At 43.4% G+C, this 27,429-nt stretch overlaps 3 protein-coding genes across 14 annotated transcripts in view; 2 read left to right on the plus strand and 1 right to left on the minus strand.

The window, feature by feature from the left end:
* LOC129821164 (guanine nucleotide-binding protein subunit alpha-13-like) overlaps positions 1-8,223 on the plus strand; it is a 36,814-nt gene extending 28,591 nt beyond the window's left edge. The window contains exons 3-6 of the mRNA XM_055878546.1: positions 3,063-3,113; positions 3,203-3,403; positions 4,601-4,735; positions 5,599-8,223. Coding sequence (XP_055734521.1) covers positions 3,063-3,113; positions 3,203-3,403; positions 4,601-4,735; positions 5,599-5,835 — 624 coding nt within the window. The 3' untranslated portion in view covers positions 5,836-8,223. The remainder of the gene's footprint in view (positions 1-3,062; positions 3,114-3,202; positions 3,404-4,600; positions 4,736-5,598) is intronic.
* A 6,659-nt stretch (positions 8,224-14,882) lies between these two features.
* si:dkey-21c1.4 (uncharacterized) lies at positions 14,883-18,100 on the plus strand. The gene is made up of 5 exons (XM_055922504.1): positions 14,883-15,551; positions 15,600-16,125; positions 16,297-16,398; positions 17,087-17,203; positions 17,297-18,100. Exons 1-5 carry the CDS (start codon positions 14,883-14,885, stop codon positions 17,323-17,325), a joined length of 1,443 nt encoding a protein of 480 aa, XP_055778479.1. The 3' UTR covers positions 17,326-18,100.
* LOC129821227 (BRD4-interacting chromatin-remodeling complex-associated protein-like) lies at positions 18,017-27,152 on the minus strand. Of its 12 annotated transcripts, none has more exons than XM_055878945.1 (13): positions 26,835-27,152; positions 24,445-24,493; positions 24,067-24,156; positions 23,835-23,904; positions 23,646-23,711; positions 21,877-23,067; positions 21,731-21,767; positions 21,587-21,636; positions 21,459-21,508; positions 21,055-21,200; positions 20,871-20,965; positions 20,668-20,770; positions 18,017-20,567 (listed from the first exon to the last, which is right to left on the minus strand). In XM_055878945.1, the coding sequence occupies exons 2-13, from the start codon at positions 24,462-24,464 to the stop codon at positions 20,095-20,097; spliced, it is 2,391 nt and encodes a 796-aa protein (XP_055734920.1). In that variant the 5' UTR covers positions 24,465-24,493; positions 26,835-27,152; the 3' UTR covers positions 18,017-20,094. The 12 variants fall into 12 exon arrangements, with proteins under 12 accessions (XP_055734920.1, XP_055734741.1, XP_055735193.1 ...); XM_055878766.1 differs by having other exon boundaries at positions 24,445-24,498; XM_055879218.1 differs by having other exon boundaries at positions 24,067-24,112; positions 26,835-27,151.
* Between the last annotated feature and the right edge of the window lie 277 nt (positions 27,153-27,429).

Consider the following 27,429-nt stretch of genomic DNA (forward strand, 5'->3'; position numbering starts at 1 on the left):
TTGTTTAACTTGGTCAAATGTTTTGGGTAGCCTTCCACAAGCTTCCCACAATAAGTTGGGTGAATTTTGGCCCATTCCTCCTGACAGAGCTGGTGTAACTGAGTCAGATTTTTTAGGCCTCCTTGCTCGCACATGCTTTTTCAGTTCTGCCCACATATTTTCTATAGGATTGAGGTCAAGGCTTTGTGATGGCTACTCCAATACCTTGACTTTGTTGTCCTTAAGCCATTTTGCCACAACTTTGGAAGTATGCTTGGGCTCATTGTCCATTTGGAAGACCCATTTGCGACCAAGCTTTAACTTCCTGACTGATGTCTTGAGATGTTGCTTCAATATATCCACATAATTTTTTTCCCACATGAAGGCATCTATTTTGTGAAGTGCACCAGTCCCTTCTGCAGCAAAGCACCCCCACAACATGATGTTGCCACCCCTATGCTTCACGGTTGGGATGGTGTTCTTCGGCTTGCAAGCATCCCCCTTTTTCCTCTAAACATAACGGTTGCCATTATGGCCAAACAGTTCTATTTTTATTTCATCAGACCAGTGGACATTTCTCCAAAAAGTACGATCTTTGTCCCAATGTGCAGTTGCAGGCCGTAGTCTACCTTTTTATGCCAGTTTTGGAGCAGTGGCTTCTTCCTTGCTGAGCGCCCTTTAAGGTTATGTCGATATAGGACTCGTTTTACTGTGGATATAGATACTTTTGTACCTGTTTCCTCCAGCCTCTTCACAAGGTCCTTCGCTGTTGTTAGGGGATTGATTTGCACTTTTCGCACCAAGGTACGTTCATCTCTAGGAGACAGAACGCGTCTCCTTCTTGAGCGGTATGACGGCTGCGTGGTCCCATGGTGTTTATACTTGCGTACTATTGTTGTACAGATGAACGTGGTACCTTCAGGCATTTGGAAATTGCCCCCAAGGATGAACCAGACTTGTGGAGGTCTACAATTTTTTTTCTGAGTTCTTGCCTGATTTCTTTTGATTTTCCCATGATCTCAAGCAAAGAGCCACTGAGTTTGAAGGTAGGCCTTGAAATACATCCACAGGTACACCTCTAATTGACTCAAATTGTCAATTAGCCTATCAGAAGCTTCTAAAGCCATTACATAATTTTCTAGAATTTCCCAAGCTGTTTAAAGGCACAGTGAACTTAGTGTATGTAAACTTCTGACCCAATGGAATTGTGATACAGTGAGTTATAAGTGAAATAATCTGTCTGTAAACAATTGTTGGAAAAATGACTTGTCACGCACAAAGTAGATGTCCTAACCGTCTTGCTAAAACTAGTTTGTTAACAAGAAATTTGTGGAGTGGTTGAAAAACAAGTTTTAATGACTCCAACCTAAGTGTATGTAAACTTCTGACTTCAACTGTATATACAGTGGGAATAAAAAGTATGTGAACCTTTTAGAATTACCTGGATTTCTGCATAAATTGGTCATACAATTTTTTCTGATCTTCATCTAAGTCACAACAATAGACTGTCTGCTTAAACTAATAACACACAAACAATTGTAATGTTTCATGGCTTCATTGAACACACCGTGTAAACATTTCACAGTGCAGGTTGGAAAAAGTATGTGAACCCTTGTATTTAATAACAGGTTGACCCTCCTTTTGGCAGCAATAACCTCCAATGTTTTCTATAGTTGTTGATCAGACCTGCACAATGGTCAGGAGGAATTTTGGACCATTCCTGTTTACAAAACTGTTTTAGGTCCACAATACTCTTGGGATGTCTGGTGTGAACCGCTCTCTTGAGGTCATGCCACAGTATCTGAATCGGGTTGAGGTCAGGACTGACCGGGCCACTCCAGAAGGCCTATTTTCTTCTGTTCAAGCCATTCTGTTGTTGACCTAACTTCTTTTGAGCTTCAATTGGCGGACAGATAGCCTTACATTCTCCTGCAAAATGTCTTGATAAACTTGGGATTTCATTATTCCGTCGATGACAGCAAGCGGTTTAGGCCCTGAGGCAGCAAAGCAGCCCCAAATCATGATGCTCCCTCCACCATAGTTTACATTTGGGATGAGGTTTTGATGTTGGTGTGCTGTGCCTATTTTCTCCACACATAGTGTTGTGTGTTCCTTCCAAACAACTCAACTGTAGTTTCATCTGTCCACAGAATATTTTGCCAGCAGAACATCCAGGTACGTCTTCAGATGTGCAGCAATGTTTTAGTTTTTTTGGACAGCAGTGGTTTCTTCCATGGTGTCCTCCCATGAACACCATTCTTGTTTAGTGTTTTACGTATCGTAGACTCGTCAACAGAGATGTTAGCATCTTCCAGAGAATTCTGTAAGTCTTTAGATGACACTCTAGGATTTTTCTTAACCTCATTGAGCATTCTGCGCTGTGCTCTTGCAGTCATCTTTGCAGGACAGCCACTCCTAGGGAGAGTAGCAACAGTGCTGAACTTTCTCCATTTATAGACTATTTGTCTTATTGTGGACTGAGGAACATCAAGGCTTTTAGAGATACTTTTCAAACCCTTTCCAGCTTTATGCTAGTCAACAATTCTTAATCTTCTGAGATCTCTTTTTGTTTGGTTGGTTCACATCAATCAGGCAATGCTTCTTATGAATAGCAAACTCACATTTTGTGAGGATTTTTTTTATAGGGCAAGGCAGCTCTAACCAACATCTCAATTATGTCTCATTGATTGGACTCCAGGTTAGCTGACTCCTGACTCCAATTAGCTTTTGGAGAGGTCATTAGCCAAGGGGTCCACATATTTTTTCCAACCTAAATTATGTATTTAATATAGACAAGAAAAATACAATTAGTGTTATTAGATTAAGCACACTGTGTTTGTCTATTGTTGTGTCTTAGAGGAAGAACAGATCAAATTTTATGGCCAATTTATGCAGAATTATTCACATGCTTTTTCTTGCCACTGTGTACACATTCACACACACACACGAATATACACACATACACACACACACACACACTCACTCACTCACTCACTCACTCACTCACGTGAAGCAGTTTTAGACTGATAGATTAGTATGATTATCCATGAAGCTAAAACAAATTTCTCTTCTCTGTCTCTTAGGGTGAGTCTGTGAAGTATTTCTTGGACAATGTGGAGATGCTGGGGGAGCAGGTGGGTTTCCTCTTTATCCCTCAATCCCTCTACCTCCTTCGCTCTACATCCTCCTGTCCTCATCTTATTTTTCTTTCTCTCTCCTCCAGAGCTACATCCCTTCCCAGCAGGACATCCTGCTAGCCCGCAAGCCCACTAAGGGCATCCATGAGTACGACTTTGAGATCAAGAGCGTTCCCTTCAAGATGGTGGACGTGGGAGGACAGCGCTCAGAGAGACGACGGTGGTTTGAGTGTTTTGACTCTGTCACCTCCATACTGTTCCTAGTGTCTTCTTCAGAGTATGACCAGGTACACACACAGCAGGGACACACTCACCACTAGGGCTGGCCGATAAATCAATATCAATAATTATCGAGGTAATTACTTTCCTCTAACGATATAAAAACGTTTAGGTTCATTTTCGATAATGGCGATATAGAATAATTAGGTACAGCCATCCATTTCACCTCTGTGACGCAGCAGGAACGTGCGGAGAAGTGACAATATGCACGTGGAGAGGTATACGCCCACTAAAAACCACGTAGCACATCGAGTGATGGAGTAGCCACTATTAACCACGAAAAATGAGTGATGTAGGCGAAAACAGTGGCAGTGATAGCCATGGAGAAAGAGCAGGTTCCAACAAAGAAATTATTGATTAAAAGGGTTCATCTGTTTTAGTAATTTGGAAGTGGTTTGGCTTTTTGAAGTCTGACAGAGCAGAGCAATGTTCGGTGCAAATTGTGCCGTAGACAGGTGTCTACGAAGTCTGGTAATACAACAAACCTTTTTCAACATCTGAAGCAAAATCACTCTTTAGAACATGCAGGTAGTTTGAGTTTGCCCCACGGTATTGATAAATGCCCCTCAAGCACCAGCCAATCTAGGGATGTTTGCCCGACGCAGTCAACACTGACAGCGTTTATGCCCTACGAGCAAACATCGAAAAGACAAAGACATCACAAATGCTATAATGCATTGCTAAGAACATTAGCACAGTCGAAAAGGAAGGTTTCATGAGGCTTATCAATTTAATTGACCCCAGGTACGTGCTCCCTGGCCGCAAACATGGAACAATCTTCCTTCAAGTATAATTTTATGTGTAGCTCACATAATAAATAAATAAAAAATACCTTTATTTAACTTGGCAAGTCAGTTAAGAACAACTTCTTATTTACAATGACGGGCTATCGGGGAACAGTGGGTTAACTGATTTGTTCAGGGGTAGAACGACAGATTTTTACCTTGTCAGTTCGGGGATTCGATCTAGCAACCTTTCGATTACTAGTCCAACGCTCTAACCACGGTTTGTTAAGGCATTCTTGAGTTTAAAGCAGATATGCACCTTTTAAACATCATTTGATTAATATCGTGATAATTATCGTTATCGAATGAAAAAATATATATATCTCGTGATAATTTATTTGCCATATCGCCCAGCCCTACTCACCACACACTCCCTTTGTTTCTCTCACCCACACTCCCTAATTTATTTATTTTTTCAAGGTCTTGATGGAGGACCGACAGACCAACCGTCTGAGAGAGTCATTGAACATCTTTGAGACGATAGTCAACAACCGGGTTTTCATCGCCGTCTCCATCATCCTCTTCCTCAACAAGACTGACCTCCTGGAGGAGAAGGTCAGTAACATCACAATCACACCAAACACTAGGAAGCAGGGTTCACACTCAAGAAAGTAGGCTCTATTCGCTTTTCAGAGATAAATGTGTTGTAATTGAGGCCACACCAACCTTCAGATTCTACTAGGGCTGACCCCAATTAGTCAACTGGTTCATTGTTTGGTCGATAGGCTGTTGGTTGACTAAGATTTTCACTTATTCACTCTTGGCATTCTCTCAACCAGCTTTATGAGGTAGTCACCTGGAATGCATTTCAATTAACAGGTGTGCCTTGTTAATTTGTGGAATTTCTTTCCTCAATGCGTTTGAGCCAATCAGTTGATATTTATTAAAGTGTACATACAAATGGCTTATAGAACAGGTTGTTCGCAAATTATATTATACAAATGTTATATTTTGCTTTTCAATAAAACCTGACATGTTGGTATAAGAACATGGTTCTACTTTATTTTATTCGAACTTTACAGGCTAATTTCTATTCTGTTAAAATGAATTACAATCTAAATGTGATTTTGAGCACCATGGGTGGATGCAGATCGATGTCCGGTAAATTTCTCAAATGTCCAGTAAATGTAGATCTTGCCGGTTACGTTGTCCTGTGCCACATTTTCCTAACGAAAACCCCACCTTACACATTGAATAAGGGACTGGCACTGACCTGTATATACTTGCATTCTCATGTTTCTTCAACTTATATTGTACGTCTTGTGTGTTTTTATTCTCTTTTCTATTATCTATCTACATTATTATCAACCCTGCATTGTGGGAAAGAGCTCTCAGTAAAGAATTTCACTGTAATGTTTTACACCTGATGTATCCTGTGCACGTGGCGAATAAACTTTGTGTTGATCTGTTCCCGGCAGGTCTCGAACATTTCGCTGAAGAAATACTTTCCAGAGTACACTGGGCTGGACCACAGCCTGCCGGACGTCCAGAAGTTCCTAGTGGACTGTTTCCGGGGGAAGAGAAGAGATGCGACACAGAAGCCTCTGTACCACCACTTCACCACGGCCATCAACACGGAGAACATCCGCCTGGTGTTCCGAGATGTCAAGGATACCATCCTCCACGAAAACCTCAAACAGCTTATGCTCCAGTGACCTATGACCACTAGAGAGGACCTGAGAGGAACCAGCCTCAGAGAGAACCCCAGAGAGGACCTCTTCTCCCGCCTAAAAGAAGACCTGATTGAGGACTGCTCTCACCTTCAAAAGAGGACCGGATTGAGGACACCAGTGCCTTGGGGAGGACCTTGATGTTCCACTTTTGTTGTTTCAATGGTTTTATTTGTTTTTTACTGCACTGTGTTGAGTGGATGGTCTATAGACTGCTCTGAGGTAAGTTTGACCTTCTAGGAGCCAGGGACATGATTGAACGCTGGATAATAAGCAACTGTCCTGGATCAGTTTTGAATCCTGCCATGCTGTCATAGCCTCGCTCCTGTACACTGATCTGAGACCTGTGTGACTGACAGAAACCACAACGCGTTCATACAACAACGTCTTAATAACCCTTAATCACTGTGTGCGCTATCTGTGTATACCTGTCTTGGCATTAGCTATCATGTAATCAATCATGTCCTTTATAGTCAATACATTTTAATGTGTGTATACAGTTTACAAATGTCTACCTTTCTATTCCCAGGTAGTTGTCATTTAATTCTGCTGTAAGGACACAAGACACACACTTGGCCGGTTATCTAGTATTGTTATCTCAGGGTTGGATGGAGGTACCTCTACAAAGGATGTCATTATTGTGTTATTATTGTGTTAAACAGTCTGTCCATAGGGCTGTAGTCTGTCTATACCCTCAAGTTCACATCTGGACCTTCACTGCTTTTAGACTTGTATTCTTCCCCCTCTAATCAGGGACTGATTTTAGACCTGCGACACCACGTGGGTGCAATTCATTATCAGGTAGAACAGAAAACCAGCAGCACTCCGTACCTCGTAGGGTCACAGTTGAAAACTCCCGGTCTATAGTGTATATCCCAGGTTGAAGCTTTAGATTTTTTTTTTTAAATGTCTTCCTGTGAGAACCTGTTCTGGGATGTATTCACTAAGCATGAAGCGGAAGACAACAGGCTGAAACAGGGATGTACTATCTGAACTTGTCCAATAAGAAACGCTTGTTTACTTTTTCCATTGCACAATGTTTTGAAACCTTTTTCTACAGTGTGCCCTAACGGACCAGAAAAGCAGAGGGGCACGTCTCAGACCCTGGGCTACAGTACTTTAATTTGGGGCGCAACGTTACAGAACTTTCAGGCAGATTCGTATGCGTGTTAATTTCTGTCTGAACTTTCTACAATGTTTTACCCCCCCACGGAACGTGGCCCAGGTTACCACGACAAGTTAAAGGTACCGCCTCCTCCTTCCCTTCCCATTGGTGGCCTTGTAAAGGGACTTGCGTTGTGTTGGTCAGTGAGGTTGTCTGTCTAATGGATGTGATCATGTTTATAGTTGTACAGACTGACTCAAATGTATCTTAGTTTAAAATCATGACAGATTAGTTTGTTTGTTTCCGGTCCATACTGTAACCTGTTGTTGATGACCATAGTGTGTGTATAGGTATGCCGACACTGTAAGATACGCCACCTCATAGTGCTGAAAGACAGCTAGAGACTCCAGATTAGCGTTTGAACGTTTCTCTCCTGCCAAGTCACACTGTGCCTTTTCTATGACTGTATAAAGATTGACTGTCCTAGTTTCTCTAGCTACGGAGATTACGTGTCTGTCTTTCCACTGTGCCTCGCTCTGACCTTGTACAGACTGACACCTGGGCCCAGATTCACAAAACCTTTTAAGAAGACATTTCTTAAGTGCCCTTTTTTCCCCTTAACTTTATACGTATTAAAATTTGCTATTCCTCAATAAGGTTATTGCAAATGTTCTTAAATTTCTACCTAAGAAAATAGTTAAAAATAAATTAGATTCTTGAAAATAAAGAAATTGGATTTCTTCTTGAAATTCCAAGATGGCTATAGTAAACCCTTGTCTTAAACTCATGGAAGTGAGAAAATAATCTAATGAAAGCAATTGAACATGTTTATTGACTCTACTGAAACTTTCAGTTGGAGTTATTGTTTTAAATCCAATAAAACATTTTAGACCAGTAATCTCTGTAAGAAATATGCTAACATGATTGCCCTTGCTAGCTAGCTCGGTTGCCTAGCGACAATCATTTTAGGAAGATAGTTAAGAAGTCCGTAAGAAAATCATGAATTATGAAACATTTGAGGAATTGCATTTTGAGTTCTTAAGCTTCTTAAAAATAAGTTCATAAGTTTTTGCATAACTTTTGTAAAACTGTGCCCTGATGCCTTAGTTGTAATATAAAACGGTTTACTTCCATGTGTAAATGGTTCAACAACAACAAAAAATCACTGTTTCACAGATGGCCTTGTCAATGAACATGTTTCTTTCTCTAACAATCTGCATTCTTTTTTTTTATGCCACTAATTTTTACAATAAACGACTTTTCTAATAGTGTGAATTGTCATTCATTCAGCCCATAGACTATAAAGCAGCAGTTTGAGTCTGGACCAGAGGCCACCCCAGTGTGCACATTTTTTTTCTCCCGCTCAACACTAGCACACATGATTCAACTACCCAAGGGCCTGACGATTACAGATAGTTGACAATAATTTGAGGAACCCTGGTATAAAGTGTTACATCAGAGAGTAAGAGGCAAAGCGACAGGAATACGTGTTTGGACCATAGCCTAAGGCTGGATTCCAAACACTTAAAAGACACACACTAGCCCCTCAACCCTCAAATTAAGGGGACATTTCTGATGACGAGTATACACTTGCAGGGCGAGGGAGGAAGGGTTGATTTTTAAATGGACCGCCCTTGTCTGTAAATTTGTCACTCGTTCATCCCGCGATGATTGTGTTTGCAGCCACCGGTAGCTTGTGGGTGCTTCATATGCGCTAGTCAATTATGATTGCATGTCTACTTATATTAACTATTTAACTAATATACGCATACTGTATGAGTGCTAGAAAATTAATTAGCTTACTAATGTTAGCCTGCCTAGCTACTTCTGAAGAAGGAAAATGTTTTATTTCTACAATTCCCAAAAGCTAACCAAACAAAAATATCATTACTTTTATGAGATGTTTGTGCATTAGTAGCACAATTTAACTTATTTACATTTGTTTTTACTTACACTTGTATGTTGACTCCATATTGACATTGCGGTTTTAAGTTTTGGCTGACTTTTTAAAATGTATTTATTTATTTAACCTTTACCTAGGCAAGTCAGTTAAGAACAAATACGTATTTACAATGACTGCCTACCAAAAAGCAAAATGCCTCCTGCGGGGATGGGGGCTGGGTTTAAAAATAAAATAAAAAATATATATTAATATAGGACAAAACACGCATCACGACGAGACAACACAATGTTACATAAAGAGAGACCTAAGACAACATAGCAACACAACATGGTACAAACATTATTGGGCACAAAAGGCAAGAAGGTAGAGACAATACATCACGCAAAGCAGCCACCACTGTCAGTAAGAGTGTCCGTGATTGAGTATTTGAGATGAGGCGTTTCAGGATCGAAGTCAACACAATTGTATTTATTTTTATTTCACCTTTATTTAACCAGGTAGGCTAGTTGAGAACAAGTTCTCATTTACAACTGCGGCCTGGTCAAGATAAAGCAAAGCAGTTCGACACATACAACGACACAGAGTTACACATGGAATAAACAAACATACAGTCAATAATACAGTAGAAAATGTCTATATACAGTGTGTGCAAATGAGGTAGGATAAGGGAGGTAAGGCAATAAATAGGCCATGGTGGCGAAGTAATTACAATATAGCAATTAAACACTGGAATGGTAGATGTGCAGAAGATGAATGTGCAAGTAGAGATACTGGGGTGCAAAGGAGAGAGATAAATACAGTATGGGGATGAGGTAGTTGGATGGGCTATTTACAGATGGGCTATGTACAGGTGCAGTGATCTGTGAGCTGCTCTGACAGCTGGTGCTTAAAGCTAGTGAGGGAGATATGAGTCTCCAGCTTCAGTGATTTTTGCAGTTCGTTCCAGTCATTGGCAGCAGAGAACTGTAAGGAATGGCAGCCAAAGGAAGAATTGGCTTTGGGGGTGACCAGTGAGATATACCTGCTGGAGCGGGTGCTACGGATGGGTGCTGCTATGGTGACCAGTGAGCTGAGGTAAGGCGGGGCTTTATCTAGCAGAGACTTGTAGATGACCTGGGGCCAGTGGGTTTGGCGGCGAGAATGAAGCGAGGGCTAGCTAACGAGAGCATACAGGTCGCAGTGGTGGGTAGTATATGGGGCTTTGGTGACAAAACAGATGGCACTGTGATAGACTGCATCCAATTTGTTGAGTAGGGTATTAGAGGCTATTTTGTAAATGACATCGCCAAAGTCGAGGATCGGTAGGATAATCCGTTTTACGAGGGTATGTTTGGCAGCATGAGTGAAGGATGCTTTGTTGCCAAATAGAAGGCGATTCTAGATTTAATTTTGGATTGGAGATGCTTAATGTGAGTCTGGAAGGAGAGTTTACAGTCTAACCAGACACCTAGGTATTTGTAGCTGCCACATATTGTAAGTCAGAACCGTCCAGAGTAGTGATGCTGGACGGACGGGCAGGTGCGGGCAGCGATCGGTTGAATAGCATGCATTTAGTTTTACTTGCATTTAAGAGCAGTTGGAGGCCACGGAAGGAGAGTTGTATGGCATTGAAACTCGTCTGGAGGTTAGTTAACACAGTGTCCAAAGAAGGGCCAGAGGTATATAGAATGGTGTCGTCTGCGTAGAGGTGGATCAGAGAATCACCAGCAGCAAGAGCGACATCATTGATGTATACAGAGATGAGAGTCGTCCCGAGAATTGAACCCTGTGTTACCCCCATAGAGACTGCCAGAGGTCCGGACAACAGGCCCTCCGATTTGACACACTGAACCCTATCAGAAAAGTAGTTGGTGAACCAGGCGAGGCAATCATTTGAGAAACCAAGGCTGTCGAGTCTGCCGACAAGAATGTGTTGATTGACAGAGTTGAAGAAGAAGGTACGGTGGGATTCGAAATGGTCGGTAATCTGTTTGTTAACTTGGCTTTCGAAGATCTTAGAAAGGCAGGGTAGGATAGATATAGGTCTATAGCAGTTTGGGTCTAGACTCTAGAGTGTCTCCCCCTTTGAAGAGGGGGATGACTGCGGCAGCTTTCCAATCTTTGGGAATCTCAGACAATACGAAAGAGAGGTTGAACAGGCTAGTAATAGTTGTTGCAACAATTTTGGCAGATCATTTTAGAAAGAGAGGGTCCAGATTGTCTAGCCCGGCTGATTTGTAGGGGTCCAGATTTTGTAGCTCTTTCAGAACATCAGCCATCTGGATTTGGGTGAAGGAGAAATGGGGGAGGCTTGGGCGAGTTGCTGTGGGGGGTGCAGGGCTGTTGATCGTGGTAGGGGTAGCCAGGTGGAAAGCATGGCCAGCTGTAGAAAAATGCTTATTGAAATTCTCAATTACAGTGGATTTATCAGTGGTGACAGTGTTTCCTAGCCTCAGTGCAGTGGGCAGCTGGGAGGAGGTGCTCTTATTGTCCATGGACTTTACAATGTCCCAGAACTTTTTTGAGTTTGTGCTACAGGATGAAAATTTCTGCTTGAAAAAGCTAGCCTTAGCTTTCCTAACTGCCTGTGTATATTGGTTCCTAACCTCCCTGAAAAAATTGTACTCGCAAACTCCATTAAAAACTGAGGGCTGAGGGGCTTACGTTGCAAACTTCCCTTCCTTGGCTAATCATTTGGACCGACAACAAATATGGCCGCGGGGATTCCCCCAAGGGCTGAGGGCTGTCTACTTTGAGTTTGAAACTCAACCTTATTTTCAGTAGCTAGGGTTCCATCCAGTAGAGCCCCACAGTGGAGGTGTCATAATACCCATAAAGCATAGCGGTCAAACAGGGAAATTGTTCCAATCGTTTTTCTACCAATTTTTCCCATAGGGAATTTTCGAAACACTTCAAATTAGAGCTGTGTTTCATCTAGGCTTACCCTGGCGCGACGTTTTGATAACCATGTAAAATTATCTTGGACAAGGTGACTTATCGATATATTCTGCTCTATTTACTCTGATTGCAAAAATGCTAATTAGCGTCAAAGTAGACTAAATGCAAAACTACAAATCCCTGCATGTCATCTCTAGCTGACGCCTTTGTGTAACGGATGTGAAATGGCTAGCTAGTTAGCGGGTACGCGCTAGTAGCGTTTCAATCAGTTACGTCACTTGCTCTGAAACCTAGATGTAGTGTTGCCCCTTGCTCTGCAATAGCCGCGGCCTTTGTGGAGCGATGGGTAACGATGTTTCGTGGGCGTCAGTTGTTGATGTGTGCAGAGGGTTCCTGGTTCGCGCCCGAGGCCGAGTGGACGGTTTAAAGTTATACTGTTACATTTGCTAACAGGTATTGTGTCCATTTAAAACCTGCACAAGACAGTTCGCAGAATTGTCCATTTAAAGAATGTTACCAATTTATTCATTATTACATTTAGCAAATATATTAATAAGTAACCTTGTCTTAGACAGATTTACAGTTATCAAAACGTCACGCAAGGGTAAGCTTAAACGAAACAGCCTTTATTTGAAGTATTCCTACAATTCTAAAATCCCTTATGGGGGGCAAATTAATAGTGGAAAAAACGATTGGAGCCATTTCACTGTTTGATCACTATGTTTCATTAGTATTACGACTCATACCGTGGTACTCTATAGGCAGATTTTCATGCAAATGTTAAAATCCACATAAAAACAATATGCGCATTTTCCCACCAGAGATGTGTTTCCATCACATTAACTGATTTTAAAAAAAACTGCGTGGTGACGTTGTGCATTTTGCGGTTAAATTCCCATGTAGCGAATAAAAAATACAAATTGAATGGGTTTCCATCGCATTTTCAACTTGGGTTCTCACACAAAGTAAATGTGCGTTATATACGAACACTGGTATTGACACGTGCAGGCTCGCCAACAGTTTGCAGTTACAGGTCTAATGACAGTATTATAATAGCCAGAAGAGCAAGATCATTTGTATTTGGCAAACGGCAGCCAAGCATCGATTATCACGTCACCAGAATAAGAGGATCCTCGGTATTTATTGGAAAGCAGTTTCAAACTAATCACCTTGCACTTTCACCGTCCTGTGAAGTTCATCATTTATTTAATCTGTAGCCGAATAAACTGTATGCTTTCACGACGAGTTGTTGTGGGAGAGCCATACAATGTCATCAAATGACTCCAAATTTACTTCGATATGATAGTTATATTAATATTTGCGCATAAAAGCGTTCACACCGACATTTCTCGCATAATTAATTTTACCGACACAAAAAGATCCCACCTTGTCTAGCGTATTTTCTTCAGTCGAGATTTTGAAAGTTTACTGACAAATCTTCTGTTTCCATCAGGCCTGTCATGACATGTTTTATCCTACGTACTTTACTCGCATTAAACAGATAATCTATGGTTCCAGTCGCTCTGTTCAGGCTAGAGCTGTAGCAAATATGTTTATAAGTAACCCAAGATAGATCACAGCCTCTCGTTTTCAATGGGAACAATGAGTCAGAGTTGGCAGAACAAGCAAGGACGTGGGCAGAGCCAAGCACGAGCTAGCGAGATCCTATTGGCGCGTTCAAGCGTTATTTGCATATTTCCGTTAGTGAACGCCTACTCTGTATTGCGCGTGTGCAATATTTATTTTATTTTTAACCTTTATTTAACTAGGCAAGTCAGTTAAGAACAAATTATTATTTACAATGACGGCCTACCCCTGCCAAACCCTAAACCGGACAGCGCTGGGCCAATTGTTCGCCGCCCTATGTGACTCCCAATCACGGCCGGTGGTGATACATCCTGGAATCGAACCCGGGTCTGTAGTGATGCCTCTAGCACTGAGATGCAGTGCCTTAGACCGCTGCCCACTCGGGAGCCCCTAACTCAATTCTCCCTTGCACTCATTCTAAACAACGCAATTTTTGGAAGCTTTGCCAAAGTGTAAAGTCTGCAAAACTGTATTGAGATCAAATGTTTCATAGATGAGAACATTTGCAGAATGTCCCACAAAATCCATATCGTTCCTTCTTCTCCAGGAAAAAAAATCTAACGAAACGCGAACGAGCATTGCTTCGCATACACGCGAGAAAAGTGGACTTGCTGTCATTGACTACCGTGCATTCTAATTGCAGCGAGTACACGCTCGTTCGCGTTTCATTTGATTTGACCTTCCCACTGCCGGCCACTGGGCTTCCGCTTACTACCATATTTGGTAGGGAGTTTAAACACCAAGCGGATGTTTCACATTTATACATCCGGTGAAATGTCTGTCTCATTGTTCTATCTGTGGGTGTAGCTTCCACTAGGGGTCAGCAAAGATCTATTTTTTCAACTACCACGCCCACTTTCTCTAGACTACGAGATACATTGTTTCGTTTTTACCGTTACAATTCTAACCAATTGCTGTATCGGATAACGAGTGCAATAACAGTTCGTTTAGAGAAAATAATATCAGACATTTCTAAAGCTTTATTTGTGCTGAAAATATTTTCGATGTGGAATTATCTAGCTAATTTTCTCAGGCGTTTACTTGTGCTACCCAAGGGGTCTTTTCCAAAAGTATTTAGCAGACAAAAATGTTATGGCTGAAACAACTTGTGCACACAATGTTCCACGCGTACAGTAAAATGGCACCAGTTTACATTTCGTCAAGAAGAAGATAAGCATTAGAAGCGGCCCTGGTTTCGTTCTAGCAATCAACAAACGGCAAGTCAAATTGATTCTACCACTCAAGACTCATGTCATGCGGGTTATGTAAGCCAATATGGCATTTCCCATTGTCAGGAGCACGACTGGCTATGCAGACTAGAAAAGCCTAATAATGGTCATCAAACTCATTAACCCATTTGATTGAGAGAAAAGTAATGCATGTATTACATATTAATGTATAGATTATGTAGAGTTTTTCTCTAAGATATTAAAGCTAGAAAGTTATTGGTTGTAAGAGACAACATTCTGAAAATAATTTCATCCTTTGTCAAACTCTGTCAGACCATAATAAAAACATAATATTTACATAATCTATAATCCTCTCTCTTTTCCAGCAGTGATGTCGTCCTCCAGTGAAACATGCCCGTTCTGTGGGAAAAACTTCAAGAGATTGAACAGCCACCTTCCCAGATGCAAGATGGCTCCGGTCGCCACAACCACACAAAGCTCGCAGACCCTCCCTGGCCCAGCTGACCTCATCACAGACAAGGACAGCAAGAAGACATCTTCATCGTCGTCTTCTTCATCACCATCAACAACTTCTACTAAGAGTAAGAAGACATCATCTTCGTCTCCATCACCAGCGTTATCACCATTGGCAAGTACAACCAAGAGTAAGAAATCATCATCATTGACAACTCCTAAAAACAATAAGAAGACACCATCACCTTCCTCCTCATTGTCATCAACAACAACTTCAAAGAAACGGCAGAAGCTCCTTGATGAGACTTTCATTCTCCCCAAGGACAGTCTGGCAAAAGATACAGCCAATATCCACACAAAACCCAAAGCGATAGCCAAACTCAAAGCAGTCCCTGCCACAGCCCCAGTCTCTGCCACAGTCCCTGCCACAGCCCCAGTGAGCACTAAAGCCAAAGCTGCCTCTAAGAAGAAGGTTTCACTGAGGGAGCAGATTGAACAATCCGCTCAGACAGCCAGAGCTGCTGCCACACTATCCCAGGAACCTTTACCAGAGGCACAGAGTGAAGCAAGACCCTTCTGGAAGGAGGTGGAGATGGGGAGCAGTAGGGAGAAGGTGGGGAGCAGTAGGGAGAAGGTGGGGAGCAGTAGGGAGAAGGTGGGGAGCAGTAGGGAGGAGGTGGGGAGCAGTAGGGAGGAGGTGGGGAGCAGTAGGGAGAAGGTGGGGAGCAGTAGGGAGAAGGTGGGGAGCAGTAGGGAGAAGGTGGGAGGAGAAGAGAAGCTGCAGAGGTCAGGCAGTGGTCAGCCCAGACCCAGCATCCAGGACCACACCACCATCAAACCTGACCGGCTGTACAACAAGACAATCGCACTGGACCATAACCCAACCATAACCTCCGACCTCAATAAAGACGGTCTACGCAGCAAGACAAGCAACAGGGGACCACTCACGGTCAACCACGTTTCAACAGTACTGGACCGTGTTCAGACCACAACCGCTGATCGTAACAAAGACTATCTGTATAACAAGACCAGAAGACTGCTCACGGTAGAACTCGGTCAAACCTCCGTGAGGACAGAGTCAGCAACAGCCAATCAGAGCGTGACAAGGGAGAAAGCGCCATTCGACACCAGGAAGTATGGCACTGAGCAGAGGATCATGGGTCTGTAGTGTTTATCTGGTCCTACTGTATTATGGCTGGCTAATCCATTAACTATTGACATCCCTACTCCCTGTAGAGGAGACCAGCACTAACTAACTGGTTAACCATAGACATCCCTACTCCCTGAAGATGATGAGACCAGCACTGATTGACTGGCATGTTGTGTTGTAGGTAAACTGTCTCTAGGGGAGGTGAGGCTGAAGGAACTGCCTTGCTGGATCGCTACCAGAGCTCCCTGCAACCCCAGAAATGGAGTACAGGCCCTGAACAGCGGTAGAAGACACCCTACACCAGGGATCATCAACTAGATTCATCTATAGGACGATTGTTTTTCATTGAGCGGATGGTCAGGGGGCCGGAACATAGTTACAAATCATTTATAGACTGCAAATTGACCGCAAGAAGCCCAAACAGATATAATATTTGACAAAAACATAATTTTAAACCTTGTTTACATTTGTATACGATCACATACACTGAGTATACAAAACATTAAGAAGTTACCAGCTACTAAGTTGCTTTGAAAATAGTGGAAACAACTACACTTTGTACACTGAGTGTACAAAGCATTACGAACACCTGCTCTTTCCATGACATAGACTGACCAGATGAATCCAGGTGATATTGATGTCACTTATTAAATCCACTTCAATCAGTGTAGATAAAGGGGAGGAGACAGGTTAAAGATGGATGTTTAAGCCTTGAGACAATTGAGACATCAATTGTGTATGTGTGCCATTGAGGGTGAAAGGGCAAGACAAGATTTAAGCGCCTTTGAACGGCATATGGTAGTAGTTTCTTTTGTATTTTTAAATGTTTTTTATCAGAAAACTTAGGGGTGCCAAATAAAACGCCAGTAGGAGAACCCTGCGCCACACACACACACACACACACAGTGAATCTATTCGGTTATCCCATGATATCTCTTTTAGGTCCATCTACCATCTCTCTCTTTCTCTAGGATGGCAGTGGTACTACAGGAGGTATATAGATGTGAGGAAAGGTGGAGTGGGAGGAGTGGCCATGCTGCTAGCAGGATATTGCATCCTGGGCTACACCTGGCACTACCCACACATCAGTAAGTGTGCATGTGTGACTTCAATCTTCAGAAAATTGACTTGACTTTCTTTATTTTTCTATGTTTACAGACTTGTGTGTTTTCCCTCAATAGAGCATGACCGCTGGAGGAAGTACCACTGAGCCCTGCTGAGCGCCAGCGGTAGGGGTCAAACTAAGGGGAAACCTCTCACTCGGAGAGCGCGCCCCTAGTGGTGTGGTGGAGAAACATTTTCCAACAGGAGACATATTTGATGAGCTGCAGCTATGGCGAAAAACGCTTTGGTTTTATACATATATTCTTCTGTGTGAAAGGAGATGTATACAGAAGCATCACTGAGGTGCCGAGGGAAATGGTCTCATTTCAGTTTGAGGTTTAATTTCTTGTAAACCTTGTGTACAACTTAAGTATTTATGTCGCATTTGCTGTTGTTTTGTTAACTGTTTATGAAAGGGAAGGATCTCTCAATGTTACAGCACTTCTGCTTCTAGGACAAGTTCAAATGAATTGTGTTCTCTAAACTAGTGAGAACAGCGTCAAAGCTAGTTCAGCACTCCTAAAAGACTCCCAGACAGTCCAGCAAGTGTCACTGTTGGACTGTTTTTGTTTAAACTGACACTGTAGTAATGTGTGTAGCATGCCCACCCAATCAATGCCTCAAATGATTGAATGTAAAGTCATGACCAGCCATGAGACAAACTTGCCCAAGTATAGTAATATTATAATAACAAGTATTACAGTGTGTGTGCTTGCAGTATTTAACTGATTGTGAAGGTTTAACCAATACTACATGTTTGAGAAAGGTTAAGTTTCAAATGAATCAGGCTATGCCCATTTATGATTGTATTCAAAATGAATTTATTGTTGACTTTTCTCTTTCTGTTGTAGTGAACACAAACTAAAAATGAACAACTGACAGTATTTGTAACGATTTCTCTTGGAACACTTCATAGCCAACAGAATACAAAAAAAAAACTTTTACATTCTTTTTCTTTACAAAAAAGTATAAATATTGTTTCATTTTTATATATATAGATATATATATAAAAACTATACAAATCATGTACAGAGTGAGACAAACAAAAGTAAACAGTGAAAATGGGGGTAATGAAGTAAAAATGTGTCACTCCTTGGCAGAAAGAGCCTAGTATATCAACCTTAGGCACTCCTGTGTGAAACGACTGTTCGCCATCAAGTACACTACTTTTGCTCCACGCCACATAAGCTTGTCAAAAGTAGTGCACTATCACAGGCATAGGGTGTAATTTGAGACAAGGAGGTGGTCAGGACCAGGGCTGAAATACAGAGGGTTGACGAGACAAACTGTAAAACAGACAGCTGTGTTCTCTCTCTAAAGCCTTCAGTCTGTCCATTCGGTCAATTTATGAGCATAGACACTCCCCTCTCTCCTCCTGTTGATTGGGGTATAATTGTTGGGAGGGACAGGAGGATTGAGTGAAGTGATGGATAGAATGGAGGAGAGGAAAGTTAAGTGGGCGAAGTAATGAGTAACATTCGTCCAGCGTACGTACGCAGAGACATACACATACAACCCATGACCTTCCAGGGTCATTAAATCTCACGACGGTTACAGTGGTTGCACTGGGACACACATCCCTAACAACACAAATAGTGATTTATAAAAAAAATAAAAAATAAATGAAACAAAAAGATAAACACGTCGAAACATTTCTCCCTCAATCTGAGGAGTTAGCTCCCCCCAACACCAATACACTCTGACGAGAGTGAATGTGTGTGAGTGCAGAGGGGCGTCACATACCTTTAAGGTACAAAAGAAAAATGCCAAATAAGAAAATGACAAAACTGACAGAAAACCAAAAGCTGCTTGTTTAGTCGTTCTATAGACACAGAGTGTGAGTGAGTCTCTCTGGCTTGACTTTACCATGAAGACTGAAGTAGAAAACACAAAAATAGCTATATTTGTTGTAGTTTTCAAAACCATCAATTACTACTGTATTTTATGTGTAGGTGTGTAATGTCAGGTCTAAAAAGGACATTTCTTACAAGGCTTCTTCATGTAAACATTTCAAGGACAACGTAGAATTTCTCAGGCACAGAATCATCATCTTCCTCCTCCCTGAACTTCAGCATTGTGGGACGTAGCCTAACATTGGGGTTCAGGAATTTTTGTATAGAGGTCAATGAGAGAGGGTGTCGAATTTGGTCAACAAAAAATGTACTTGCTCATTTGCTACATGAGGCTTATTTGATCAAATAGAAGTTTTGCAACGGTTCGGTTGTTACAAATGCACTGATATAAGTGGACACACGTGGCATTAATATCTGAGTTGTACCTGTTGTCATAGAGATACTGTATATAGAGGACTCATCGTGGATATAACTTGTTTTAAAGTGGCCATTGGGGCTTCCACCAATTTAAAGTAGCCAACTCGGTGGGGATTCCTATTGAGTTGGAAGCAATCGGCCAATGAAGAAGAAAATGTACTACTTTAAAATGGAAATAGCCTCAATGGTGCTGCCCATGCTGTCACAGACGCTATGATGGCACAGATACAGAGATGAGTCGTCCATCTATCTCTATAGCCTGTTAATCACACACGTATCTGCCCTCTCATTGGCTAAAATAGTCCTACCTGATCTCGCCACCTCCCACCTGCCTTCCATCTTAGAGGACATGTATTTCCATTGTTAGAGCAGTATGATGTCACAAAGATCATGACCCCTGGCTGTCCTACAGTAAACATAATACTGTAACCATAGAAATACAATCTAGATTATATTTCTATGGCTGTAACTAACTCAGAGGTGGTTGAACTGGACTGACAATGAGAGCGAGAAGCAGAAAATAAACAACAAACATGTAATCCCTGGGGGGAAAAGATGGAGAAATGGAACGATAGAGTGATGGGCACGTCTGCCCATCAGTCTGTCTAACATTCTAGAATGCTGTTGACGGCTGCCTCTAGAACCGAGTCTGTGTCGGGCGGGGTGGGAGGGAGGGGTAGGGGGGCCTGGGGGTGAGAGGACAGGTGAGACAGGTGCTGAGTCTGTTCCGTCCCTGTCGACACTGCCGCTGTGGCCGTAGCAGCCACGTTTCCAAGGTGATAGTTGCTGTTGTTGTTGTTGTTGCTACAAGCAGCTTTGTTTCCATAGTTGCTATGTTGAGTCCTCTTCAGGTCAATGATACTCTTATAAGAGTCTATTCCTCCTCCCCCACTACCTCCCCCCGGGTCTCCATAGCCTGACTGGGGGTCTGTCCTGTAAGGGGGGTCTGTGGTCACCCCCCTCACTGACTGTCTATGGCCATGGCTGGACGAGGGGGAGGAGAGAGGGTCCAAGGGGAGGCAGGGGGGAGAGAGGGGAGACGGCTTCACCGCACAACAGAAATCTTCCAAGAAGCCATCTATGGAGGGAGAGAGAGAGAGGGAGAAAGAGACATGATGAAAAATAATGGTCCACACCTTATGAATGATCCACATTCCTGCCATTTCCCTCCTCCTCACCTGGGTCAACCAGTATCATACGTTTGTCCTGTGTCAGGTTCTGGCGTTCCTCTTGGTTAAAGGTCCTGTCAATCATCACCATCTCTGAGGAGGGACTGGAGCGCTGCAGGAAAAGAGGGACTTAGCAACATCCTTACAATTTTGAAGAGAAACAAGTATTTGTGTGTATGTGCTTATGTCCGTGTGTGTGTGCGTGTCCTCACCTCAGCCTCCACCATCAGCAGTCGTCTGTATTTGTTGATCATAACCTGGGTTCTCTTCAACACCTGAGTCGCCATCGTCTCAAACTCATCATCCACTGGTACAGACAGAACACAGTGTCACACACACACACACACACACACACACACACACACACACACACACGGTGTAGGGGAGGTTTCTGACCTTGAGAAAACTCTTCCTTGTTGGGCGGAGCACCGTGGAACATGTGGTAGGGGAGGAGTCTGTGCAGTGCGTCATCCAATGAGGTGAAGCGGGTGATGTCAGGTGACAGAACCCCTGAACGATCCATCGTCAACTGATGTAGCATCCTGTAGACATACACATTGTACACTTGTCACATACAATCAGTATATATGCATATGTGGATATACACACACACACATCTATACCACTGGAGGCTGCTGAGGGGAGGACGGCTCATAGTAATGGCTGGAATGGAGTGAATGGAATGGTATCAAACGTATGTTTTTCATGTGTTTGATATTATTCCATTCCAGCCATTACTACGAACCGTCCTCCCCTCAGCAGCCTCCACTGATTTATACGCACAAACATAGATTACTTACATTGCTCCTCTGGTGAGCTGCTGAGGGGCCGGCCTCTTCTGAGCGCTGACCTACAAGAGACACGTCATTTTCATCATCACGCACACAAACTAACACACAAACACACACGTGTGCAACACGTAGACTACCTGTGTGTTTAGCAGGGAGTCTTGGCTCATGGAGGTCATTGTTTTCACAGCTAGGAGACAAAAAAGGGAAACAGGAGTCAGGAGAGGGGTTTCTATATGTCTGTAACTACACACAGACACACAAACTCATATACAAACACAAACCTTTGTTTCCAAGGAGGTTGACAAGCTGTGTCTGAGCCTGTGACAGGAAGTGGAGAAGAAAACAACAAAATATATTATAGAAACGAATACAAAGAGGGTAATATTTGAGAGCGAGAGAACGAGGGGTAGAGAGTTGTAGTTAGTACCTGTGAGTATTCCTCGTCCTGTGTGGCAGTACCAGTACCAGAGAGAGACATGGGGGAGAGGGAGCTGCTGTTCTGAGTCACTACGAGGCGCTGCACTGGGCTGCACGACACCTGACCCCGAACCCCTGTGGTCGCTGTGCCAACCAGCGTCAGACACCCCTGATTTGATGCCGCCTGGATGGGGGCAGGGCTAGTACCAGGAAAAGTCTGCCATTTTTGGGTCATGGCTCCTCCTAATCCCACCTGACTGCCTCCCACCTGGATCAGCTGACCACCTGCGGTCGCCGTGAAGTTCTGCCCGGTGACAAGCTGCACTGTGTTCTGATTGGCTACCATGGTTGATTGGGATGGGTCTGAGGAGCCATTGTGGTGGACCAGGTACTGCCCTGGGGCCAGGTTGGCCTGGGCTTGTTGTCCCTGGGTCTGCTGCCCCAGCGGAGAGTGGACCAGGATGGAGCCGTTAGCTGTGTAGTGTCCCTGGGCCGCAGTATTAACCATGGTGGTGGTTGTGGTCTGGAGTCCCAGGCTGTAGACTGTCTGAGCCCCAGCTTGAAGGGGTTTGGGCTGGATAGGTCTGACCAGGGCCTGGGTGCCCCCTGGTCCTCTCTGGATGATGATGTTCTGCAGGGGGATATTTTTAAAGGGCAAGCCCACCTGGTTCACCTGGCCCATTTGGGAGGAGGCGGCGAACACCTGCCCCCCTGCTGCTACTCCCCCCATCACCCCCCCAATCTCCCCACCCTGCCGGAGGAGGATCTGTTGGACACCACCACCTCCGAAGGACCCCAACACCTGGATGTGCCCCCCTGCCTGGCCGTTGGGCAGCTGGGACACCTGGGATACGCCCTGGAGGAACTGACCACTGGGAAACGCTGCTGTCGCCGTGGTGACCCCGCCGCTGTACCCCCCCGAGACCAGCTGGGCGGGGAACGGGGAGGGGGCCGGAGGGGGAGGTGGTTGGGAGTCTAGCATGGCCTCCTGTTCCAGAGTCTGTTCAGTGATGTCTGCCTCCATGAGAGACTTCTGCAGGATGTCAAAGTGCTGATCCTCTCCTCCTCCAAGATCCATTCCTCCTGGAGAGGCTCCTCCCCCCAGCTCATCCTCGATGAACGATAGGCTGCTGGAAAGCTGGAGGCCAGCACCCGCTGAATCCTCAAACTCGCTATCTTTGAGGCCGGAGTTAGAGCCAGCCTGAGAGAGAGAAAAAAAGAAAACACTTTATAACTATAATTGATACTCAAGGTGCTTTACATAGTAGTGGGAAGTTCACCTTATCCACCGTCAGTGTCTAGCCCCCACCTGGGTGATGCACGCCGACCATTTTTGTGCCAGAACACTCAGCACACATCAGCTATCAGGTGGTGAGGAGTGATATATGCAAATTAGGAGGATGATTAGGTGGCCAGGTTGGGAATTTATCCATTACACCAGGGTTAACACCCTTACTCTTATGATAAGTGCCATGGGATTTTTATGACCACAGAAAGTCAGGACACCCGTTTAATGTCCCATTGGAAAGACTGCACGATAGGCAGGGCAAAGTCCCCTTCACTGCCCTGGGATCTCCCTAGACCAGAGGGAACAGTACCCCGTACACCACTCCAGCAGCATCTGGTCTCCCATCCAGGGACCGACCAGGACTGAAGCTGCTTAGCTTTAGAGGCAAGCCAGCAGCGGGATGCAGGGTGGTATGTTGCGGGCAACTATGCAGGCTCCGTCGGTATATAAACCCACTGGCAGCAGGTAAGGAAAGGTTTACTACGACTCACAGTGTTACTAGTGAAGAAGGTTCCAGCAGAGCCATACGCTGCGTTCGTCACATCATCCTCCTCAATCTGAAGGAGAAAACACACTGTCACTTCACCTGTATCACAAAGCAGCCTGCTAATTTTATTAAATATTATGTTAGTTGAAATGGCCATGGATGAACTAGTAGACCAGAGGGCGAAAACACTCACAGACTTGTTGGTGGAGCCGTGGAGGTAGTCATTCAATGCCTGCACATCTCTGAAGGAGAGAGGGAGGGAGCTTGAGTGAGAGACAATCTGAATTAATTTTTTTTTAATGCAATTTAGTTAACATTTGTAGCCCCTGGGAAACATACTTCTCTGTTCCACCTGCCATTATGAATGCCTTAGTGTTAGATATGTTATAGACTATGTTTGTGATTTATGTGTCAGATAGATTTACCCTATAATATCCAGAAGACGGCGATCGTCCTCATCATCCATGACACCTGGGAGAGGAGAGGTGAAAGCAGAGAGGGACGAGGTGAGAGAGCTGGATGAGAGCAGAGAGAAGGATGATGTGAGAAAAATTATGTGTAATGGAAGGAAGGATAAGTGGAAAATATTCTATTAAGGCTTTTAACTGTATACATTCTGTAACTATGCTAAAAAGCTCAAAGGCAATATAAGAGTTTTTATTCAAACCCCTGTTACTACTCTAGATTGCGGCAACAATTCTTATGAATGCTTATGAGCACTAAAGAGCAATGCAGAAACATTGACAGTGGGCCAAGGAAGTGGTGTGTGGTGACAGTTGGTAATGACGCAATAAAACACTCACAGCTTTCTGACAGCGAGCATGGAATCATTAATTAACCACCCTTTATTTTCTGTGCTGGAGTGGAAGGGAGCAGGGTGAGAGAGATACAGGAAAGAGAGAGCGAGGTTAAGAGAACAGTACGTACAGTATTGCCCCTATCCCTCCACCTAGTATCCAGATTCCCTGAGAGTAATAATATATGAAATTATAGCAGACGCTCTTATCCAAAGCGATTTACAGTCGTATGCATTCAACCCACTATTCTGGCGTTGCAAGCACCATGCTCTACAGCAGACCGCGAGTGACGCTCCCGAACCCTACCCTTCTCCTGCACATTGGTCGTCTCTCCTGTCACCTCCCATAGAATGAAGATGGCCATCGGTGTAAATAACTCCACCCTGTTCAATTTCAAGGTTGTCTGGGAGTTGAACGTTTAGAAAGCATTTAAATTTGTTCTATAGCCAACATTCCACATAACTAACTCCTATGTTGACCTTGTATCATGGCGGAAGGGGCCATAGAACAGTGAATAGCAATAGTATCATATTATTCTCAAGGGCGAAACTGTTATTTGGTTAATTCATAGAGCTGCAATGCCAGGGTTAAACAAGGTGGGGCTTTGAAAAATGGATTGCCATTGTAGGGGGCCTAATATACTGTGATGTGTCCCAATTATAGACTTATTTTTTTTACTTATTTGTACCGTTCATTCGACGTCATGTCGAATTACAAATCTGATACATTGTGTCAAATCAGTGATGTAGCCTCGTACTCCCGTATCAGTCTGGAAAAATTTAGCAAGTATGAAACAAAATGGCGACTCCGCCACCATCTTTATTTGAGAAAGAAAAGCCTGATGAGACTCAAAGCAATGCGACAAAGTCTCAGCTACAATCGAGTAGTTCAATGTAGGGAATTACACGACTATGGTTAATCAGATCTAACTGGCCGTTTTGAAATTGCGAAACTAGTTGTATTTTCAATAGTTGGGCTGCTAGTTTGTCCTTAACCAGACATATGGCATACGCAGATAAGCGTGGCACTTTATATGCAGTTTTCCACACCCCAAAAAGGAAACAAAACAATACATTTTACTTCACAAATTAAACCGATACACGCGCTCTTGGATGGTCCCTTCAAGTCTTGTTAGTTAACGAAACGCTAGTTGAAAATCATCTGATGGCGTCGTAGTATACGTTGGCTACGCGACTAGCTAACCTTAGCTAGCTTTATAATGTCCCTCTGCCCATTTCACTGGTTATTTTATGCCATAGTGGCGAACTAGCACCACTAAACATTGCATTTGTACGTGTCAAATAACGTTAACTGTCCAAATTCACACGCAGTGTCAAAAACCCTGTCATTTGGCTTTGAAATATCAAAGATTTGACTAGATAAATTTGACCGAATGTGGGAAAACAAGCAGCTAGCTAGAACGTTGTCAGCTAGCTGGCCAATAAATGCAAAAGAAACACAAAATATAGCATTTCCTCTCCCCCCCCTACAACTCGCCCAGTGGTCGGAGTAGGCGTATAAGAAGAGATAGCTAAACCAGCTCATCCGAAGAATAGTCGAAACATTTTGCTCCAATTGAATTTCGACATCGCAATAACACCCTCCCAAATCTTAGCATTGTGCTGAGTCGAACCGCTAGCTAACGACAGTCGTGGCACAGCGCTCAATCTTTGGCGTCGTTAAGAAAGCCAGTTAATGTACAGCTTGCTATTTTTATGTCCAAAAATAGACTGAATCGACGGGCAATGAATCGCATTCGAGCACAAAAAGCCTGTCCTTCCAGCCTCTAGCTGACGTGCTCTTTCTCTGTTGGGGTAGACTAAGGCTACCACTTGTCTTCTACGGTATTTAGCTCATCTGCCAGCATGCAAAACGTCACATTTCTCTCGATTTGCTGAACAGACGTATTTCAATCGTGGAATTTACTAGAGCGCGGAGTCTTCCATCAAGCAGCTCTTGGGGCTACTTATTTGACCGATGATTTTTTTTTACTGGTAAACATCGGCCTGTTCTAGGTTAGCTCCGTTGTCGCCTATTTAGAATCGTCGGACAGAATTCGTTGACACGGCTAACGGACTAAACAGCGTCGAGACATAAATATTTATTTCGATTAGCATAACATAAAGACGACTGAAAGAAGGCAAACCCTTACTCCTGTCTCACTCTTCTTGAAACCCAATATCTCCATTTGGCAACTTTTAATTTGCTCCCCCCTCCTCCTCCTCCCTCCCTCCTTTCCCACTCATATATTTTTCTCACTGTCCCTGTTCTGTCTCAGATATATTTCTCTCCACTCTCACTCTATTCCCCCCCAGAAGGAAGGGAGGAAGGAGGTTGTGTGTGTTTTTCCTTGAAATTTTATCACAAAATTATAATACACTCAAAGGGAAACTCACCGTCATGAAAAAGCAGTGCCTTGTCAACGGGGTTTCCTCGCCATCACAGCACGGGTAGTCGGGGTAGTGCCGCTCCAGCAGAAGGCAGCAACATCAGAGCATTCTACAGAAAGCATTGCAATATTCCATAGTACTCACATAGTACAACCAAATAATTACTAAACTATAAATACTGAAAAACTATGTTCTACCATTCATTATAAAAACATTTTTTACTTAACAGATACTTAAATTCTCCCATATGAATAGGAAATTGTTTTACTGTACACTTGGCTATTATGAACGGTAGGGGGCCACTAATAGATGCCACACCTTGATGTGGCTGCTTAAGTAATTGAGGAGGATTGACTGCACATTGTGACTACAAAGAGATCATCAAAACGAGGGCGTTATCCCACTCATATACCCTCCAGGGGCATATAGGAGGGCGGTAAAATCTTTAATAAGTAATCCTATTCATAGTGCTGCTCTGTACACCATGTTTCAATCAGAGATTGGGGTCAACTACATATACTGCAATTCAATCTATTGTGGTGAGAATTCATGTAGGCCTATTTTATTCCATATAATATAGACCCATTTCATTTATTGCATA

The sequence above is a fragment of the Salvelinus fontinalis genome, chromosome 1 (assembly GCF_029448725.1).
Source record: "Salvelinus fontinalis isolate EN_2023a chromosome 1, ASM2944872v1, whole genome shotgun sequence".
Lineage (NCBI taxonomy): Eukaryota > Metazoa > Chordata > Actinopteri > Salmoniformes > Salmonidae > Salvelinus > Salvelinus fontinalis.